We start from the raw sequence: 22,563 nt of genomic DNA on the forward strand, positions 1-22,563 counted from the left end.
GCAGATGACCTGGTAGAGGCTTCTCAGTTTTGTATGATGTGTCACAGAGAGTATTTATTGCTTGAAACCCCACTGAATTATCCTAAAGGTCCACACCCCACCTGGGACCCAGGTGAAGGTAACTAGAAGCCAGAGTGCCTCACTGCACCCACATCCCATCCTGATGGCATGGACTGCATCCTGGAAGTTTTCTTCTCCAGTGCACATGTTTTCCACAAGGGGGAGTTGCACTCCTCTTGGTCAGGCCCCAGCACTGCCTGGTCCTCTGAGGTAGGGTGGTGTTTTCTGTTTTACTCCTACCGTTAATCCTCATCTTTAACCACATGACATTGCAGTTTCTCCCTCTGATGACTGGACTTATGGTCCTGCCCTACTATGTTGAACTGAGCAATGTGACTGGCTTTAGCTAAAAGACGGTGTGCAAAAGCGACAATGTACTGATTTAACCCTAGGACGCCTCATAGTTCCCAATCCTGTGTTTCCACCATTGTTATCAAAGGAACATGTTCTAATAGCCAGGGTACCTGGTTCCAGAAGAATAAGAGACCTATACAGTAGATATGACTTTGCTGTACCATATTAAAGACATGGATGTACTGTGATTTACTTCAGATGACTCTGCTGAGGGACACTTGGGGCTCTTGCTGGAAAAACTGATGTGTGTACATGGCGCTTGAGCAGGAATTCTTGCACAAATACTTTATGTGTTGTATATCAGTATTTCTGTGGCATAGATGCATCAAGATGTCATGATGACATGGAATGTTAAGGCAGGTGTCTTGGTCATCCATGCTGCTAGGACAAATACTGCACCTTGCAGGGCTTAAATCACAGGCATTTATTTTTCAGAATTATGGAGAAGGGAAAGCCAAGATCGAGGTGCTCTTATTTCTTAGTGAAAGCTCTTAACCATGCTTGTAGATGGCTACCTTCTCACTGTACCTTCTTCACCTGGCATTTGGTGGAGGCCAGGGATGAGAGGAAGCAGAGAGAGAAATAATATTGACCTCTCTGGTGTTTCTTCTCATAAGGGTACTAATCTCGTATTAGGGGAACGGACAACCCTCCTAATTTCGTCTAAACCAAAGTTCCTCCCCAAGTACCCACATACCACCCCCTGAAGATCAGGGTTTCACTCTATGGATTGGGGAACAAAACTTTGATCTATAACAAGGTGTCTCTTCTGTTTTCCCAAAATTGATGCCTAAACTCCACAACTGTAAAAAAGAAATGTATTCCATTGTAAATAAAGAATATGACCATTAGTGCCAATCACCTTTGAGGAGAATCCCCCTTTCCTCCCAGGTTCTCTTGTTGTCATGAAGGGTTCAAAGGGCAAGAACCTCAAGAACCTCGTTCATGAGAGTCTAAAAAAAGCAGAGTTCCAACTTCTTCCTGCATGGATGTTTTCAAAGTCACCCCTATGTTCTCAGAGCAGCATAGAGGGCAGTTGACTGCTCCCATCCTGATACTAGGTTTGGAAAGCTACTGAAAATGACTGTACTCAATTTTCATGCCCCAGCATAGTTTCCCCCAAAACTCTCTATACTATACAGTATGAATCTCTTTCATTTTGTTCATATGAACCAGTAAGAGTGCTATTTGGGAGTTGTTTAATGTGACTTCGTTTTTCTTGACTGAATTCTGTGCTTGAGCCCTTTGGCCATTTTCTTGTTTGAGTATTTATGGTTTGGTTTGATGATTTCCAGTCAGTCTTCAGAAGAAAAACTACTTGAGATTTTTCTATTATTCACATTGCTAAACTTTTTCTCTCACTTACCTTGCATTTGCATTTTGTTTAGGATGTACTTGGCCCATAGCAGTTTGATCATTCTATGGCATCAGACTCCTATTCCTCTGTGATATCTTCTGCTACTCAGTCACTCAAATTTGAAACACAAAGCTACCAGGTGGCTAAAAGTTCTTCCTGGTGCTTGCTCATCAAGCTGCATGCTGGTTAGTGGTTTGCTGCCAAGCGGGGGATATACTTGCTGTCATCACCACTGGTAGCATGGCTCCTGAGACACAAGTATCAGGACTTGGCCCTACCAGTTAATCTCTTCAAAGCTGCTTTTACATCCTTATTTCTCAGGGTGTAGATGAGAGGGTTGAGCATCGGGGTCACTGCTGCATAAAATATGGAAACAATTTTGTCCCCATCTTGGGACTGTTTAGTCTGTGGTCTCACATAAATATCAATTAGTGTCCCAAAATAGATGGTGACCACGAGCAGGTGAGAGCCACATGTGGAGAAGGCTTTAAGCCTGGCCTCGTGTGGGCGGATCCTGAGTACAGCCCTAAGGATGCAAAGGTAAGACATAAGGATAAACGTCAAAGGTACCGGCATTGAAATGACCGCACATGCCATCATCATGACCTCTAGGAAAATGGTGTTGGAGCAGAGCAATTTAAAGATAGCTTGGGCTTCACAGGAGAAATGATTGACAGCATTGTGGCCACAGAAACTGATGGGAAAGAGCAGAATGGGGATGACTGTGAGCAAGAAGGCCGTCAGCCATGCCAGTGATGCCGTCACAATGCATACTCCAGAGGACATGACTAAGCTGTACCTGAGTGGGTCTGAGATGGCCACAAATCGGTCATAAGCCATGATAGCAAGAAGGAAGCACTGGGCCAGTGCCAAGAAGGCTCGGATGGCAAGCTGGGCAAAACAAGAACTGTAGGAGATGGTGGGGAAGTTCTGCAGAGAATTGGCCATGATGAAGGGCACGCCACTGGTAGAGAATAGGAGATCCAGTAAAGATAAGTTGCCGAGGAAGAAATACATCGGGGTGTGGAGCTGGGGACTTACTCCCACCAGGACAATGATCATGCTGTTTCCTGCCACAGTCACTATGTAGAGAAGCATCAGTGCCCAGAAGAGAATACTCTGGGAGGTAGGATGTTTAGATAGTCCCACAAGAATGAATTCAGTCACTTTGCTGTGGTTTCCAATTTCCTGGTAATTCATGTTCTCTAGCCTCAGCTACAAGTGGGGTGGGAGAGAAAGCAGATGAATCAGTGTTTTGCCAAGAAGGACTGCATCGGATCAGCTCTCACAGGCTGAAGCACTGAAGTTTCAGTAACCCTCCACTTATCCCTGCATCTTCTGCTGGGAAAATAAAAGCGCAATCCGCTGGCCCAAAGGCACCCTGGGCATGCACACACTGCTGAGGGAAGAGGAGACAAAGATTCTGCCCCCTCTTAGCTTTAACAAAATTTGGTTTGACCCTGCCAGCAGTCTTCAGGGCACTTTTCGCCCTGAATATGAGTCTGGAGCCAGCATATTCTAAGTCTTCAGAGGAGAAGGGAGTGGGGGATGGTTAGCAGCAAGGGTATCCCAGAGAGGGTCGCTGGAGACCACCCTATTTGGTGTCTTTGTGCTCTCTCTATGTTCAAAAGTCCTGTGGACAGGGACATGGAGTTATTTGTAGGTTGCTGAGGTTTTTTGCTGTTGGGATGGCAGTCTCTACTACTGCCTTGTGCTAAAGTGGTAATATCTAAAACCTTGGCATTTCTGCTCCCAGTTCCATAAATTCTCAGATGTGTGTCACATCAGGTCCTTTTTTAGGCCCTCAAGTAAATTTGTCCAAGTCAAAATCATTCATGTATCCACTCCCCGTAAGTCCAGGCCATATTCCACTCTATTATCTCTGTTAGCATCTGGGACTTAGATGCTTGCCAGAAGTTTAGTTCCCTACCATAGCAACTCCCATAGCACAGCAGTTCCGGGTGTTTAATCATGGGTCCTTATCATTGAGCCAGCAGTCCAGACACCCCTCCCACTAGGGAGCTGACACAGCCACAGATCTTCCTTTGCAAAGTATATCATGCCATCTTTCCTTCTCTCAACTCATATTTTGAGGGCTCAAAAATTCAATCCTTGTGGCAAGGTTCCTACCAGCAACTTCCTGGACACAGCGCCTGCTTGCAAGGACTCACAGTCTGATGAGAGAGGCTTAAACTTACTGTGGCATAAAGTACATTTTGGAGAGGGTGTTCTGTGTCCAATGAGTGCATAGGGAGGAGAGCCTCACCAATTCTGAGCAGGGAGGAAATGAAATCTCAGGGAAACAGAAAGAATGAGTAGGAATTTGCCAGTGAGAGAATCTAAAGGGAGAGATAAGCAATAGGCAAATGCAGCTTGCATAGCCTTGCTGTGGGGTGAGGAAATCTGAGCCTCCAAATCTAGGATGCAAAGACAGACTTCAGTACCTAAGTGGAAAGGACCAATTCACATACCTCAAGCTCCTCTTCATCACCTCAAGCAGATGCGTGCAGTTCGTGCTTCTCCAGGTGGGTTCCAAGATACTGCAGCATCTTTTGTTCTGTGACTCCGCAAAGTTGTGGTTGTCCAGGTCCTGCCACAGGTCTGGGAGCTTAGGGGAAGCCTGGCAAGTCGGTCCCATGAGCTCCACACATTGCTCTGGTGCCCCTCGAGTTTGAACAGTGCAGACCTCACGGACAACAAGCATTTCCTGGGAACCTTTTACTTCCTCCATACAGCGGGAATGTGAGACCAAAAAAGAAGCAGAAATGGCTTTTCAGCTGTTTAATGACCAAAAGGACCCACAGTCAGAATAAAAAGCACCCCCCCAAGTTCACCACAGAGCCCTCTGAGAGAGTCCTGCAAGCCCCTTCTTCACCCACAAAGCCTGTTCACTATATGGACCATGCGCCAGTGTGGCAAGGAGGCAAATGAGCTTTCCTGGGGGACACTCCAGGACCTAGTGGCAGCGTCATTTGCTCTGCTCACAGAACGTGCAGCCAGGCCCTCGGGGCTTTAAGGCCAAGCCAGGGTTCTGCCTATTAGATCAAGGGGTAGCAAACAGGATGCCTGCTTCCCTCTGAGAGGATCATGCAAAATCTGTTTCATGCTCATTTTTAAAGTAGCATTTGTAATGCTGCCAGGGTTGAAACCATCGAGGCCATGTGATCTCTGACTTACACACACATGGACGTTCCTCATCTGGCATGTTCCCTGCCTGAGTCCTCCTTGGAAAGGCCCCGTGCACCCTCTGTGGTGTGGTGGCATTTTGAAGAGCATCCATGAAGACCACAGGACATGCTAGTCACTTGGGAAGATAATTGCTTGTTGTCACCAGGTCAGAAGGGCCTGTACAGGTGGCCTGGAGGATTCTGCCTCTGCCCTGGGTACAGCATCTGGAGGTGCAAGAAAGTGGCCCCTTTGCACTCCTAAACACCCGTGTGTCTGAGTTCTGATCGACCTCATGTCTCTTGAGCCACATCGTCCTGCACCTCCAAAGCTGCAGGACCAGCGATGGTGCTGGAACCCAGAGAGGACTTTTCACTTCAGACCGGCAACCACACTCTCCTTTTCTGAGATTTCATCTCAGGAATGACCTTCATAAGACTTTTGTAAAACCTCTGTCTTGTCAAATCATGACATGTCTGTCCAGTGTCAATTGTACTTAACCATGATGCCTTCACTCACCTAAAACCTGACTTCTGGTCCGGTGCTGTGCCGAGGAGCTGTGTCCACCTGAGAAGCTCTTACACTAGACGAGGTACGTGGTGCCCCAAGGAGCTGAGGAGCGTGGTTTGAAGTAGCCTTTGGGACCTACAATCTGCTGGCAATGGTCAGACTTCTTTCCCAGTATCTTTCCGGGACTACAAGCTTGCAGGGCAACTCTCCTTTGCTGCTTTCTGAGCAGTAGCTGTGTTTTCAGCAGATGAGCCCTGGCAGATGACTTGTCTCCCAGGAGTGCAGGCTAAATTTTACTTCTTTGGCACAGCTATCATCAATTCCAGACTAGTTGGTCCCAAGATTCTTAGGTCCACCTGGGACAAAGGACATCCCTCTGGGCACAAGCTTGCCAAGTGCTTGGGGGTGGGGCCTTGAATCTGCACTGCTCTCCAACCATGAAGTACTACCCAACTGCCCATGGCTGCGGTTGCATAGATATAAAGAGAGATCATGAGAAGAGGACACCCAAAATCAAGCCGACCCAGCTAGATTCCAGCTGGTTTGCACTTTAGGAATCCCAAGACTTTCGCCTGAGCTTCATGGTTTGCACTGTAGCTCAGGAAACTGACCCCCACTGCCCAATCTACAACTGGCTCGGGGAGGTAAGAGCTGAATTGGGCGTTACCGCTGTTGGCCTTATTGGGCAGAGAAACTTAGAAGATGCAAGAGGATCTTGGCAAGGGCACCTCATGGGAGACAATTAGAGGCATGTGCCAAGCATGTCGCTGAGATGGTCTGTAGCTGCTGCAGGCAGTCACAGTGAAAAAGTGGTCTCCTGACCCAAGTTCTGCTTGTCAGCTCACAATACTTTCTGAATCCTTTGTTCAAAGCTTTCCTTGGGATCTTTAGGGGATAAGGAACTCAGTTCAGTCACAGAATTATGAACCACCACTTTCCCATGGCCCAAAGGCCAGCTCTGGAAGCTGACCGGAGTCAAGCACGCTCTGCTCAGGACGTAAACTGAATCAAGACTGACAAGGTCTGGACTCGAGCTGGAGCCCAACAGAGTGTAGAGACTCAAGCTGAACTCTCCCTCTTTCCAAATATGGGATTTGAGATGAGCACTTTGCCTGCACCTCTGTGGCAGGGTGTGGCTATATATGGAGAGAGTGTATGGCATTATTTGGTGACAGAGCAGGGGGACACACCAGTGCTGTAACAGTGCAGCCATTTGTGAAGCCCGTGCTGCCTTTGGCGGGAGTGGCTGTCAGCTTCAAGCACCCAACACCCTCACATCAGAGCACAAGGCACCAGGCACAGCCACTGAGGCCATGTCTCTCCTCTCCTCTCCCTGCAGAGCGCAGGTGGAGCCAGGCCTTTGGAAGTTCTTGTAGTGGGAGCCAGACATGCATAACTCAAGAGACAGGTAGAATGCCCTTTAGAGAAGTGTGACTGAAGGCCTGGGTCACAAGCCCTGCTTCCCTGGAGCACTTGAGCCACGTGCTGCTCCTCCCGTTGACCTCCCACCATGCATACTCTTGCGGAACCATAGTAACAGAGTGGGGCTCAGGAAAGTTATGTTGCACTGACCTTCAGAGAGGTTGCTGCCTTGTGCTAAAGAGGTAATATCTGAAACCTTGGAGTGATTATACAGAGCCAGTAGTTATAAATGTTGATCCTCAAAAAATGTTTCAAGGGGGTATGGTGCCGCCAGCAGGTCAATCTGTACCTGTGAGGCGAGTGCAGCAGCAGCTTGATGGCACTGTCAGACTTTCAGATGCCCCCAAATTGTTGTGTGCCTTTGGCCAGACCCCAAAAACTCTGGGAAAAGTTTACCAAGAAAATAAACGGCCAAAAGTTAGGTGTGTGGGAGACACACCCACAAACCACCTCCGGCTCAGCTATATAGTTGGAGGCATGGCCTCTCTGGTTCCTAATCAAACTGCTTAACGGCCATGATCCCAGAGATCAGAAACGAATCTCGAAACCCAAAGGCTTTTGTCAGAAATGCGTCCTGTTCCTGCAGTAGGTTAATGGGGCTGGGACACTCCAGGTGGGAATAGGTTTCGTGCCTTGGCCTCTTCCCCTTGGCGCCCCAGTGATCGTCATCCTCCAGAGGCCACTGGACACTCAGGTTTGGGCCTACAGTAACGAGTCACGCGGGGCATCACCAGATGGGGGTGGAATCGGCCCTTTCCTCCCCATCCCAACAAGACCTCGAGTCACCACCTAGAAACGGTCTCTCTGGCTCCTGATCAAGCTGATTAATGGCCATGATCCCAGAGACTCAGAAACAAATCTCGAAACCCAGCGGCTTTTGGCAGAAATGCATCTGGACCGCATACAAGGTGGCCACCGCCTCAGAGTTTATAGGAAAGCCAGGTGTGAACCAGCGGTGATGGGGCAATTGCAGTCTCATGAGAAGGGTGGTACTGGCTCACCCTTCACGCCCTACCGAGGTCACGAGTTGTCCCCCACAAGCGGCTCTCCAGCACAGCCATGGCTCCAGAGGCAAAAGAACTTAATCCAGAACCCGACAGCTTGTGGCAGAAAAGTGAATGGACCATGCGTTAAACTACAGTGCCATGCCTCCCTGGGAGGGAAAGGGTGTTGCTCCCTTCCGCCTTCCCCCACCCCCCTGGCAGCAAGGTGGCCGCCACCTCAGAGGTTTTAGGAAAGCCAGGTATAAGCCGGCGGTGACAGGGCAACTGCAGTCTCATGAGAAGGGGGGCAGTACCGGCTTGTCCTTCACACCCTACTGAGGTCATGAGTTGCCCCCCACGAGTGGCTCTTCGGCACAACCATAACACCAGACGCACAGAAACCAATCTCGTAATTATTTGGCTCTTTGCAGAAATCCAAAATCATTATATGATTCTCAAAACTAGCTATAGAAAACAAAATATTTCACAATAACTTTTCAGCAATTTTGATTGTTGGGGGGGGAAATTCTAAAAAATAATGGTGCATATTTTGTCAAAATAATGAATGTAATCAATGTAGAGAAAAGTTAAGTAGAAATCATCTGCCTCACAGGCATTGGGAGGGCTGGGGGGGGTATATTGGGGTTCTTGGGGTGAAAAATGAATACTGGTGAAGGGAAAGGTGTTTGATCATTGTATGACCGAGACTTAAACCTGAAAGCTTTGTAACTTTTCCCACAGTGATTCAATAAATAAATATAAGAAGGAAAAATAAATAAATTTAAAAATTATGGGAAAAAAGATGTTTCCGCTTATTTAATAAATCACCAACAATTACATGCAAACTGTCAACTTCAGAAAAAAATTATGGCCTTGTCCAAAGTTCAGGTCCTCCTAAGGAAGATTTTTTTTCATGGTTAACTGAACATAAGATGGATTTCCAAGAAAGGTCTGGGATATGCATTTCTTTAAGCATTTACCAAGGTTATCACAATGGAAATGTTGAGTTTTGCTTCCTTGCACATTAGATAGCAGGATATGTGAGAGACAGTTGGCAGGAGAAGAGGAGAAAATTGAGTGTTAATTTCCCCTTCTCTTCCTTTGGCTACTATTGTTGTTATTCAAGGTCCTGAAGTTGCAAAGTTGGTTGTAGTATAGCATAGATCACACATTTGGACTTCACTGTACGTTGTGGGTTTGTGCCAGGGATTGAACTCATGGCCCTACACCTATAAGGCAGATGCTCTACCACTCACTGAGCCCCATTCCTGAGCCCCAGATTTTTTAAACTTTTTTATGGGGGCCACACCTGGCAGTGGTCCTCAGGGCTTACTCCTGGCTCTGACCTCAGGGATCACTCCTGGTGGGACCCGGGAGATCATATTCTGTGCAAGGGACTGAACCTGGATAGGTCACATGCAAAGCAAGCACCCTGCCCACAGTACTGTCACTCTCACCCCCATACTTTTTCTTAAAAATATATTTATTTTTATTTGAAGTGCCACAATTCACAATACTGTTCATGGTAGGGTTTTATGCATGCAACATCACAATGTGGGGCAGGAGTGATAGTACAGTGGGTAGGGTGCTGGCCTTGCTTGTGGCTGACCTTGGTTCAATCCCCAGCATCCCATGTGGTCCCCCAAACTCACCTGAGCGCAAAGCCAGGACTAAGCCCTGAACACCTCCAGTTGTGATCCCAAAACCAACCGATCAAACAAACAAAACACTTTAATGCCACCCCCTTCACTGAGTGCCACTTCCCTCCACCACTGTCTCAGCATCTCCTGCTGTTCACCCACTGTCCTCTGCCCTTGCCCTTGTAGCACTGTAGCACAGTAGCACTGTCCTCCCGTTGTTCATCAATTTGCTCGATCGGGCACCAGTAACATCTCACAACAAATGTGAGATTTGCTGTTACTGTTTTTGGCATATCGAATACATCACGAGGAGCCTGCCAGACTTTGCCATGCGGGCGAGATACTCTTGATGGCTTGCCGGGCTCTCTGAGAGGGGTGGAGGAATAGAACCCGGGTCGGCCGCGTGCAAGGTAAATGCCTTACCCATTGTGCTATCTCTCCAGCCCTGGGAAATTAGTAGATGAAACAAAAATATTCTTGGTGAGTGCATTCCCATGGACCCATGACCTGGTAAAAAAAACACCAATTCCAGCTGGACAATATAAAGGTTAAGGTGCTGTCTCACATGCAGCCAAACCCAGTTCCATTCCTGACAACACATATGGTCCTCCAAGCACCACCAGACATCAGTCCTGAACAAAGAGCCAGCAGTAGCCCCTGAGCCCAGCTGGGTGTGACCCCAAAACCAGAAAAAAGGTCAGTCCCAATCTCCACACAATTTCAAGCTTTTGTCTACGCCACAAAAAATAATTTACAGAGAAAACAGAGAAGTAAAATAGTTTTACTTAGGAAATACGAGAGAGGAGAGAGGGAGAAAAGAGAGAATCCTGTAAAGTCAAAGAATTTTTTTATGTAGGAGTACTGCTATTTATTCAGCCAGTGATTAGCTGATTGAATTGGGCATGAACTCCACCGTACTTTTTTTTCATAATTTTATTTATTTTTCTTCTTATATTTATTTATTGAATCACTGTGGGAAAAGTTACAAAGTTTTCAGGTTTAAGTCTTGGTCATACAATGATCAAATACCTTTCCTCTCACCAGTATCCATTTTTCACCACCAAGAACCCCAATATACCCCCCTCCCAGCCCTCCCAATGCCTGTGAGGCAGATGATTTCTACTTAACTTTTCTCTACATTGATTACATTCATTATTTTGACAAAATATGCACCATTATTGTTTTAGAATCCCCCCAACAATCAGAATTGCTGAAAAGGCATTGTGAAATACTTTGTTTTCTATAGCTGGTTATGAGAATCAAATAATGATTTTGGATTTCTGCAAAGAGCCAGATAATTATGAGATTGGTTTCTATGTGTCTGGTGTTATGGCTGTGCCATAGAGCCACTCGTGGGGGCAACTTGCTACCTCCGTAGGGCCTGAAGGATGAGCCGGTACTACCCCCTTTCCCATGAGACTGCAGCTGCCCCATCACCCATCACCGCCGGCTCATACCTGGCTTTCCTATAAGCTCTGAGGCGGTGGCCACCTTGTATGTGGTCCAGATACACTTCGCCAAAAGCTGCTGAGTTTCGAGATTGTTTCTGAGTCTCTGGGATCATGGCCATTAATCAGCTTGATCAGGAGCCAGAGAGGCCGTTTGTAGGTGGCGACTCGGGGTTTCGTTGGAATGGGGAGGAAGGGCTGGTTCCATCCCCATCTGGTGAGGCACCGCGTGACTCATTACTGCAGGCCCAAACCTGACTGTCCAGTGACCTCTGGAGGATGACGATCACCAGGGCGCCAAGGGGAAGAGGCCAAGGCACGAAACCTATTTCCACCTGGAGTGTCCCAGCCCCAGTAACCTACTGCAGGAACAGGACGCATTTCTGACAAAAGCCTTTGGGTTTCAAGATTCGTTTCTGATCTCTGGGATCATGGCCATTAAGCAGTTCGATCAGGAATCAGAGAGGCCATGCCTCCAATTATATAGCTGAGCTGGAGGTGGTTTGTGGGTGTGTCTCCCACATACCTAACTTTTGGCCATTTACTTTCTTGGTAAACTTTGCCCCAAGTTTTTGGGGTCTGGCCAAAGGCACAGCACCAATTTTGGGGTATCTGAAAGTCTGACAGTGCCATCAGGCTGCTGCTGCACTCGCCTCACAGGTACAGATTAACCTGCTGGCGGCACTATACCCCTGAAGTCAAAGAAATTTATACTCCCCAAATTGGACTGCAGATGACCCCAAATGGAATGCAACAAACAAAGTATAGAAGTTGCATAAACAGATTAGGGAGTGTGGACGAACCCAGAATGGAGAGCACATGGTTTTCTTTGAAAGCTTATTATTTAGGGTTTTTGCAAACTGCCTCATCCTTTGGCTAAGGATCATTTATAGGGAGCTGGATTGGGGGTGACTTTTGCCCTTTCTCTTTTTATTGGGAAATTGGTAACCTCAATGCTGTATGTCTTGGGGACTTGAGGTTCCTTTATTTTTCGTGAGACACATGAGATCTTCCTTTGGCAGTTTTCTACAGTAATTCCTGTTCCAGTATGGGAAAGAAGCAGCAGTAGAAGAATGGTATTTGGGCAGAGGAATAAGAGAAAATGAAGTCTCCCAAACCTCAACACTGACTTGCTCAGAGCAGGTTCTCAACAGGCATATATTGATTCAATATATTAAAAACCATGAAATGCTTTGAGGAACAGCAAAGAGGTCAGTATACAGAATTCTAGTCTACTTTTATATCAAAGGTCAATAAGTATTAATCCATGCTCATTTAATCAATGAAATTATTACAATATCAAATAAATATCAGCAGAATGGCACTGATGTCATAATAGAAATAAACAAGAGCCAGGGACAGCTCCGTGGTAAAGCACATGCCTTGGGTGTATGAGGCCCTGGGTTCCATCCTTGGCATCACGTGCTCCCTTCATTGCCTTCCTGATACCCCCAGCATTGGCTCCCATTGAAGACTATATCAGGAAATAAGAGTCAAGAAAATATTACCAAAGATGTGTGATTAGGTGAAGTAAATCCTAGAAAATATTGATGAAATAAAAACTAAACACAACAGCAAAAATGGCCTCAGATCAAAGAAGAAACAAAACCTGATTGTTGAAGCAGAGTAAGATTTTTTAAAATCTACATACTATTTTTTAAAATGTTTATCTAATTCCAATGGACTGGAGAGATAGCATGGTGGGTAAGGTGTTTGCCTTGCACGCAACCAACATGGGTTCGATTCCTTAGTCACTCTCGGAGAGCCCGGCAAGTTAACAAGAGTATCCCGCCCCCCATTCAGGTAGGAAAGGAAGAAATCAAGCTCTCACTATTCGCAGATGATATGTTACTATACTTAGAGAACCCAATAACCTCCACCAAAAAACTCCTAGAAACAATAGACTCGTATAGTAAAGTTGCAGGCTATAAAATCAATACCCAAAAGTCCATGGCTTTCCTATATGCAAACAGTGAGAGAGAAGAAAGCAACATGAAAAAAACAATCCCGTTCACAATTGTGCCCCAGAAAATCAAGTACCTAGGAATCAGCTTAACTAAGGAAGTAAAGGACCTGTACAAAGAAAACTACAAAACGCTACTTCAGGAAATAAAAGAGGACATGAGGAAATGGAAAGATATCCCCTGCTCATGGGTCGGGAGACTTAACATTGTCAAAATGGCAATACTACAGAAAGCATTGTATAAATTCAATGCAATCCCTATAAGGATACCCATGACATTCTTCAAAGAAATGGAGCAAACACTCCTGAAATTTATATGGAACAATAAGCCCCCACGAATAGCTAAAGCAATTCTTGGGAAAAAGAAAATGGGAGGAATCAACCTCCCTAACTTCAAACTCTACTACAAAGCAGTAATAATTAAAACAGCGTGGTACTGGAACAAAAGCAGAACTGCAGACCAATGGAACAGGGTTGAATACACTGACATCTCCCCTCAATCATATGATCATCTAATCTTTGATAAAGGTGCAAGAAATGTGAAGTGGAGTAAGGAAAGCCTCTTTAACAAATTGTGCTGGAATCACTGGACGGCTACATGCAAAAAAATGGGCTCAGAACTCTGCCTAACACCATGTACAAAAATAAGATCAAAATGGATTAAAGCCCTCAACATCAGACCAGACACCATAAGGTACATTGAAGACAAAGTTGGCAAAACCCTCCATGACATTGAGGCTAATGGTACTTTCAAAGATGCCACACCACTGGCCAAGCAAGTAAAAACAGAGATAGATAAATGGGACTATCTTAAACTAAGAAGCTTCTGCACCTCCAAAGAAACAGTGACCAAAATACAAAGACATTCTACAGAATGGGAAAGGATATTCACCGAATACACATCTGACAAGGGGTTGATAACAAGGATATACAAAATACTGGTGGAACTCCACAAGAAGAAAACATCCAACCCCATCCAAAAATGGGGCAATGAAATGAACAGAAACTTTCTCAAAGAAGAAATCCGAATGGCAAAAAAGCACATGAGAAAATGCTCTACATCATTAATCATCAGGGAGATGCAGATCAAAACCACAATGAGATACCATCTCACACCTCAGAGACTGGCCCACATTCAAAAGAACAAAAGCAACCGATGCTGGCGCGGATGTGGCGAGAAAGGAACACTCCTTCACTGTTGGTGGGAATGTCGACTAGTTCAGCCCTTTTGGAAAACAGTATGGACGTTTCTCAAAAAATTAGAAATTGAGCTCCCATTTGACCCAGCGATACCACTCCTGGGAATATACCCCAGAGAGGCAAAAATGTGTAGTCGAAGTGACATCTGCACTTGTTTGTTCATTGCAGCACTCTTTACAATAGCCAGAAACTGGAAGAAACCTGAGTGCCCAAGAACAGATGACTGGTTAAAGAAACTCTGGTACATCTACACAATGGAGTACTATGTAGCTCTTAGAAAAGATGAAGTCATGAAATTTACATACAAGTGGTACAATATGGAAAGTATCATGCTAAGCGAAATGAGTCAGAAAGAGAGGGATAGACATAGAAAAATTGCATTCATCTGGGGGATATAAAGCAACAAAATCTGAGATCAATACCTAAGAATAGCTGAGATCAACACCAGGAGGATTACTCCATAACTTAGAGGCCAGCCGGATATTGTAGGGGAAAGGGCAGTTCAGATAGAGAAGGGAACACCAAATGAAAGGTGTTTGGAGGATCCTCCCAGGAGGGGAAATGCATGTTGAAAGTAGACTATGGACTGAACATGATTGCCACTCAATGCCTCTTTTGCAGACCACAACACCCAAAAGGAGAGAGAGAACAAAGGGGAATGCCCTGCCACAGAGGCAGGGTGGGAGGGGGGGTGGGGGGAAATGGGCACTGGTGGAGGGATGGGTATTTGATCATTGTATGACCGAAACTCAGGCACAAAGATTTGTAAATCTACACCTGTACCTCATGGTGCTTCACTAATAAAAAAAAAAGAGTATCCCGCCCCCACGGCAGAGTCTGGCAAGCTCCCTGTGGTGTATTCGATATGCCAAAAACAGTAACAACAAGTCTAACAATGGTTAGACGTTACTGGTGCCCGCTCGAGCAAATCGATGAACAATGGGAGGACAGTACTACAGTGCTACATAGCATCTTAGAATGTGAGTAAGGGAAAATGTAATAATTGATAAAGACTTCCCACTTGTAACACACATGCATACACACACTCATACTGGGTGTAGGATCTCTTATTTCCTATATCATAATAAATGATGGAATAAACAGGAAAATAAAATAGTAAATCAATTTTAAAACAACAGAGGATAATTTGTTTTTTCTTTTGAGACTACTAAAATTTTTCTTTCAGGTGCAAAATCATTCAATAGTAAAAATGATACAGTGGTTATAGAAAAGTAAGCGTATAACAAAAGATAAATTAGAAAACATCCATATTGATTAGAAGGGGCTAACACTGTTAAAGATTTTTTCTGACAAAACCAACATCCAAGACAAAACTAGGTTTCAAGACATACAAACAGGAGTCATGCCCATGAACTGCCTCTGGATGCCATTTAAGCACACTAATGGTTATGATCCAGAAGCTTACAAATGAATCTCAGAAGAAAGCAGCACACCTCAGAGATTCCTCCAGATCCCAGATATTTAAAATTTTTGAATTCCAGGAGTGCGCAGCTGCAAAAGTAGCCACACCATACCTTGTACTATTCATAACAAGCAATACAAAATAAACTATTTCGCATCTGCCAGTGGGACAGGCTTGGCTAGTGGTGGTAAAATTCAAAATAATGGTGGTGGGAAGGAGTAATGGTGGTAGTCGGGTAGGTCGTTTGCCTTGCACGCTGCCAACCTGGGTTCTATCCCCGGCATCCCATATGGTCCCCCAAGCACCGCCAGGAGTAATTCCTGAGTGCAGAGCCAGGAATATCCCCTGAGCATCGCTGGATGTGACCCAAAAAGAAAAAAAATTTTAAACATACAAATAGGAAAAGTTGCAAATCACTCTTTCAAAGATGTGAAAGCAAAGCCTTAGTTTTGTACAACAGATTGCAAACCTTCAAACCAGTTGCTTCAGTTTTAGGAAGTTGGGTTCAACAACACTGAGGGAAGTGAGTACAGTATCCTGGACAGCACCGTCCCATGAAAACATACACGATACGCCCTGCAGAGCAGACCGAGGAAGAGGGTGTGTATGAGAAAGGAGAGGAAAAACAAGCAATGTCTCTTCTCTTCCTTGCCCAGGATCTGTCCTCTTTGCAGTTTCCTGAACTGGATGTTTAAGTCATTAAGACTCTGTCCTTCAATTTCAAGGATACATTTGAACCCTCTGCTGCCTTTGCCCATTTGTTCTACAACAATTTACTTACCACCTGTGAAGTGTCAAGTACTACAGTACTAGATGCTGGAGTTGTGTCCAATTGCAGAAACTTGTAGCAGTATTAGGGGACCAGTTGCTACAATGCGGCAAGAGATGAGCAGTCAGAGAGTGCTCCCAAACTGGTAACTCATAGTGTAGAGAGGAAACGAGGGAAGCAAAGACCCTTTCCTTTCTCTTCAGTTCTTTCCTGCATTGAAACAATCCTTCTTGTTTGTTTGCATCCATGTGCATCAGATGTGCAACCTGGCATAAGAGCATGACAGCAAGGAAGTGGCTTCCACAATTAGTGACACCACTGTGGAAAGGGGGAAAGAACAGGGCTCCATTAACTACTGTTTTGAACCCAACATCGTCACGTGCTTGTGCTCTATGCAGGCTGGGTTCGGATTCCCACTGGGTCCTCCTACCCTTCTCCTTCTGCACTTCGTGGCTATGAGGGCAGGCACTAATATGGACTCAGTCCTTCCCAGCACCACAGCCAGTGCCATTTAGAGAGTCAGTGAAGTGGCAACTGGTCCTCAGACAAAAGAAGGAGCAAAGTGGAGTGCAGGGGAGTGATGCCATCCTGTCCTACATTTTCAGGTGGGGAGCCGAACACGCTTCCCACAGCCCATTATTCTCCTAATAAATCCCCACTGTCTTTTGGGCCACTGGTACTTGGTTTCTGTCCTTTGAACCCAGGGAACCTTACCAGCCATTTTCACAGAAAGAACACGAGTGCCCAAGAACAGATGACTAGTTAAAGAAACTTTGGTACATCTACACAATGCAATACTATGCAGCACTTAGAAAAGATGAAGTCATGACCTTTGCATATAAGTGGATCAACATGGAAAGTATCATGCTAAGTGAAATGAGTCAAAAAGAGAGGGACAGACATAGAAAGATTGCACTCATCACACCCACACACATATACAGGAAAGCTGTGTCTCCCAAGGTTGGTGTTAAAGTCCTATTCTTTCTGAGGGGTGGTGTGAAAAGTGACTGCAAACAATCTGATTCGGTGTGGTTGTGTTCTCCCAGCTAAGACAGCTGCTACAATGGTAACAGTGAGGGAAGCAAGGCTGGTGGGCCATGCTAATGGGGACTGGGGGCTAACTTTGCCTTCCAAACCAAGGGCTATTGAAATGAGGTTCCTGAAAGAACGCCCATAAATACCACTTTTGCCATCTATGCACAAAACACAAGAACATTACTTCAAAAGGATAGATGTGCACCTGTGTTCATTGCCCTACTTGGTATAGTGGTCAAGCTATGGAAACAACCCACATGCCCAAACACAGATGTGTGTTGGGTGTTTGGGCATGTGGGATGAAGAAGTTGTGTTATATACACACAATTCAGCTCTAAGAAAGAAGCAGAAGGGGAGAAAGGTGGTCTCTGTATCTTCACCATCTCCTCCAAGAACAAGAGGCCTGGAGACAGGCCAAATCCCAAGGAAACCCCACCACAAACCAGATGACATAAAGTCCCCAAACCTGGGCTGGCTGAGATTACATCAGCCCTGACCCCAAGATCTATAGAATCTTAGCATCAGAAGGGAAGCAGAAAGTCTTGCCACAGGGAAGGGACTGGATAGAGCAAGTTCTGGGGTACATCAAGTGGCCATCCTCCTGGAGAGAAGTCTAGTGCTACGAGGGAAATGGGAGGTGGTGAAGAGCGAGGAACTACGATTCCAGGAGTCTCCAGGCCGGAGATTCAGCAGTGAAAATGCTGATGGTTGGGGGGAAACAATCTCCACAGAAGGGCAGGTCCAGAGTGGGCAGCTTTGAGCACTCAGAATTTGACTCTGGAAACGGAGACCCCCAGAACAAGGTCACACCCCTCGATGTGACAAAAAGTGACAGAATCTCAGTGTTGGTGCTTAACGGGGCTTATGAGAACAGCACTCCAGGGCTCCATTGCCCACTTGAGCCTCCTCCTTGTCCAAGCTGGATGGCTGCCTGCCTGTGAGGTCAGCCTGGGCCGCTCACACAAAGAGGCTACTAGGTAGGGACTGGGCTTCCAGCAGATCAGAGCTAACTCAACTTCTCAAAACCAAGCCTACATGTTTGGCAAAGAAAGCACTCATAATTGCGCTTGGTTCGGGATCAGTTAGTAGCCAACTGTGTGACCCAGGGAAGGCACTCCCTTCGGTGGGTGGACCACAGGGACGGCTTTCCTCCCTGCTCTCCTCGAGGGCCCTCCCCGTCCTGCTTTCCTGGCTATTTAATGCTGGGCATGGGATGTGGTGGCTCCTCTAAGGACACCCCTTCCTAACAAGTCATCAGGCAATACATCTGAGGGCTGCTCCCTGTGGCCCTCCAGGCTCGGGAAGCCAGGCCACTTGGCCCAAAGACCGTGGCCCTAAGCCTATGAAGCTGCTCCTTCCTGGCCTCTGAGAGCTGCAGCTTCTGCAGCGGGGCAGCTCCCAACGAGCACTCTGTGCACTGAGCTGCCGGCCAGGTAACCCAGGTCTCAGGCTGTGCAAGGACCGTGATTGAAAAGAGCAAGGAGGGCCAAGCAAGGGGCTGCCCTCTGCACACTGAAGCTGACAAGAAGCAGAAAGTGTGTGAGACCACCACTGCCTCCTGTGCTTCCACGCTGCTCTGCTTTTGCTTCAGGTTCTACCAATCACTTGCTAGTGCTTCTTTCAATCTTGTAGGAATTGGTGGCTGTAGAGTAAACCCATATTTGCTGACCAAAAGCCTTCTCCAGGCATATGATTTGAAAAGTCAAGGGGAGTTGGTTTCTATACATGATCCCGCTTCGGCTTTTGAATGTGTGCACATGAACAGCTATGACACATACATGTAAGTATGTGCATATCTGTGGGACTGTATGTGTGTTCATATATGCACTCATATATGTGTGTAGGGACGTGTGTTGTGTGAACATGATTGCATGTCTATGTGTTTGTATGTGTGTGAGTGGGTGTATGAATCTGTGAGTGTGTGATAGTGGATGCATATGTGTCTAGGTACACTGCGAGAGTGTTTGTGTGTCAAGTGTATGTGAGTGGCTGCACTTGTTATGGTTGAGTGTGAGGGGTGTGTACATGCACAGAACCGGCAGGAGAGGAACTGGCCTTCATGGCTAATAAGGGACTCTGAGAGTGGGATTGATGACCTTCGCGTATTTGCAAGTGTTTGAATCTTTGCAGAATTTCCTTCTATTTTGGTGTTTCTCTGTTTTCAAGATTTAGGGCCCAGAGATCCCCAGCAATAGTCCCTGTGTATTCAGCACTATCACAGGAGTGACTGACTGAAAGTGAGTTCGGGTTCCAGGGCAAGTGCAAGGAAAAACCTTCCTTCCTGCGGGGCTCCAGAGAGCAGGGGCTGCACCAGAAGCTGGGGAGGCACGAAGGCCCAGCTTCAGAGAGCCCCAGCTAGAGGGCAGCGGGCTTCCTGCCTTCTACCAGACCATCTAACCCGGGCTCGCGTGATGTTGGCAAGGGTAGATGGCATGGAGGAACCCAGGGCAGGGAAGTGAAGTAGGTCACCCTAGAAAGTCCTCACCATCTTTCCTGTCAAGGTCAAAGACTTTAGGTGCCCAGATGCCACTCAATAGGGAAGCTGGCATTCAACTCTGGTCACAGTCAAAACTGGTTTTCAGGGACCAATGTAACCAGCAGAAGTCTGGGGGGAGTCCAGTATAAATTGAGGAAGCAAACTTCCCTACTTCAGGTGGTTGCTTCACTGCCCCATTCCTGAGTTCTGGGGATCCAGGCTCTGGGTCCTTCTCTCCACTGCTGTCAGAGGCTTCCTGGAAGGTGGGTCCTGCCAGAGCAAAATCTGCCCCAGTAACCTAGTTATCTGCCCACACTGCTTTCCTCACTCCCACACAGGGACTCCAGACCACCAGGGCCACTTTGCCACCAGGCACCCTTACCCACAATGTCTGGACTCTGCGTGCTCACCCCACTCTACCATGCTGGTACTTCTGCCCTGACGCCTGGCCCAGCAGTCCCCAATCTGTCTCAGATTTTGTGTTTCCACCCAAAAGCTCATGCCACAGTGCATCTGCCTGGTGCCCAACCACAGCCTGTACCTGGAGGAAGCAGAATGAGCAAGCAAGCCAGCCTGTGACCGTGTCTGTGCCACTGTCACAGGGAATGCTCTGCACAGCCTCACTCTCAGCCCCACAGAGAAAAAAAAAGAGGCAATGAATCACAGGATGGGGTGGTAACAAACCCACCCCAGAGGTTTGAGGCCTTGGAAGTCTCAGGGGTGGGGGACTTAGTCAGTCCAGGAGCCGGACAAATGTCTGGGTCTCCTGTCTCTCAGCAACCAAGGAGGTAGCATCCAGGCAGCGCTGCAGTTCTCCTGAAAGTGTGGGTGGGGATTGGGGTGGAGCAGGGAGTACAACCAGGACATGTGAAAAGATCTTTACGGTCAAATCTCACAGCCTAGCTCTCTCTAACATCAGTGACCCCAGACCCAGCATGCAACCCAAGGGACAGACAGCTGGTACAGATGGAATAAGGGTTCTGCCGAAAGCAAGTGCCAAGCACCCTCATGGAGGCCCCTTTCTGTCAGAGCCCTGCAGGTGCTGAGGTGGTACTGGTGAGCACTTGGTTCTGCATTCTCTGAGAAGAGTGGCCTGGCCAAGGGGCTGGTGGGGACTCCTACTGGGCCAGAGGCTCCTGGGTCTCCCCAGCCTTGGAGAGTCGCTAGAAAACTAGCACCCCAAATTCAGGCATTACACAGGATGGCCCTGTGGCCCAAAAACTATAGCACAAGCTCTGAGTTCATCATCCTGGGCTTTGGGGAGCTGGCTGATCTGAAATTCTTCTTCTTCGGGATCTTCCTCCTCATGCATCTCATCACGCTCGCAGGCCACACCACCATCGTCCTCATCACCCTGGTGGACTCCTGCCTGCAGACCCCCATGTATTTCTTCCTTCGCAACCTGTCCGCCATCGAAATTTGTTATATACTCGTCATTGTCCCCAACATGCTGGCCAACTTTCTGACCAGTAGCCAGCGGATGCCCTTCCTGGGCTGTGCCCTGCAGATGCACCTCTTCATTGCCCTGGGTGGTGCCGAGTGCTTCCTCCTGGCTGTCATGGCCTATGACCGCTTTGTGGCCATCTGCAACCCCCTGCGCTACACACTCATCATAACCAGACCTCTTTGCCTGGCCATGCTGGCCCTGGCTTGCACCAGTGGCTTTGCTCTCTCTCTCACCCTGACTACACTCATTTTCCTCCTGCCCTTCTGCAACTCCCGCGAGATCAACCACTTCTTCTGTGACATCCCGGCAGTGCTCTTCCTGGCCTGCTCTGATACTCGGACCAATGAGATTGCAGTCTTCATTGTCTGCCTGCTCATCCTGCTCATTCCCTTCTTGCTTATCCTGCTTTCCTATGCCTTCATCATCGCTGCCATCCTCCGAATCCAGTCAGCAGAAGGCCGAAGCAAAGCCTTCTCCACCTGTGCCGGGCACCTGCTTGTCTCTCTCCTGCACTACGGCTGTGCCATCTTCATCTACATTCGTCCCAAGTCGTGCTACACTCCAGAACAGGACAAAATTGTGTCCCTCATCTACACCAATGTCACGCCCATGCTCTATCCCATGATCTATAGTCTGAGGAACAAGGAGGTCAAGGGTGCCCTTAAGAGACTACTGGAAAGCCACAGCCAGATGTGGCAGAAGCCTGCTGCCAGGTGAAGTTGCGGCCCATGCACTTTACACCTGACCATAACCCTGGGGCCCCACATCACCCTCTGAGTCCTGAAGCTTTCAAAAGTGCAGCAGTTGTGGAGTGCCAGGGAATGGCCTGCTGGCCCTTTCTGGGTTCTACATCATTGTAGCGCACTGTCAGAGATGGAGTTTGAAACAGGGACAGGAAAACCAGGAGATCCACCACAGCAATAAGGTGAGGTGAAAAGGGGTTGGTGGGGCCTAGGAGGAAGCGACACCTGATCCCCAAAGAACTGGAGACAGAAACCAACCCAGGGCCGGAGTGATAGTACAGCGGAGAGGGCATTTGCCTTGTATGCAGCCAACCTGGGTTCAATCCCCGGCATCCCATATGGTTCCCCATCAGGAGTAATTCCTGAGTGCAGAGCCAGGAGTTTCCCCTGAGCACTGCCAGGTGTGACCAAAAAGACAAAAAAAAACCAGTCCAGCTTTGAGCCAGGCACTGGAAGCTGCTCTCTCTTCATCCCACTACCATCCTCCTGAGGCAGCTCCCCAGCACTCCTTCCACCTTTTGGCCAGCTAAGTCCTTCTCGTTCCCTTCTCTTCATGGCTTAAAAAATA

At 47.2% G+C, this 22,563-nt stretch overlaps 1 protein-coding gene across 1 annotated transcript; it reads left to right on the top strand.

The window, feature by feature from the left end:
* The first annotated feature begins 21,006 nt into the window (after positions 1–21,006).
* LOC130017948 (olfactory receptor 10V1-like) lies at positions 21,007–21,969 on the top strand. Its single transcript, XM_056108730.1, has one exon. It carries the CDS (start codon positions 21,007–21,009, stop codon positions 21,967–21,969), a length of 963 nt encoding a protein of 320 aa, XP_055964705.1.
* Positions 21,970–22,563: the final 594 nt, after the last annotated feature.

The sequence above is a fragment of the Sorex fumeus genome, unplaced genomic scaffold, assembly GCF_029834395.1.
Source record: "Sorex fumeus unplaced genomic scaffold, SorFum_2.1 ptg000232l, whole genome shotgun sequence".
NCBI classification, from domain to species: domain Eukaryota; kingdom Metazoa; phylum Chordata; class Mammalia; order Eulipotyphla; family Soricidae; genus Sorex; species Sorex fumeus.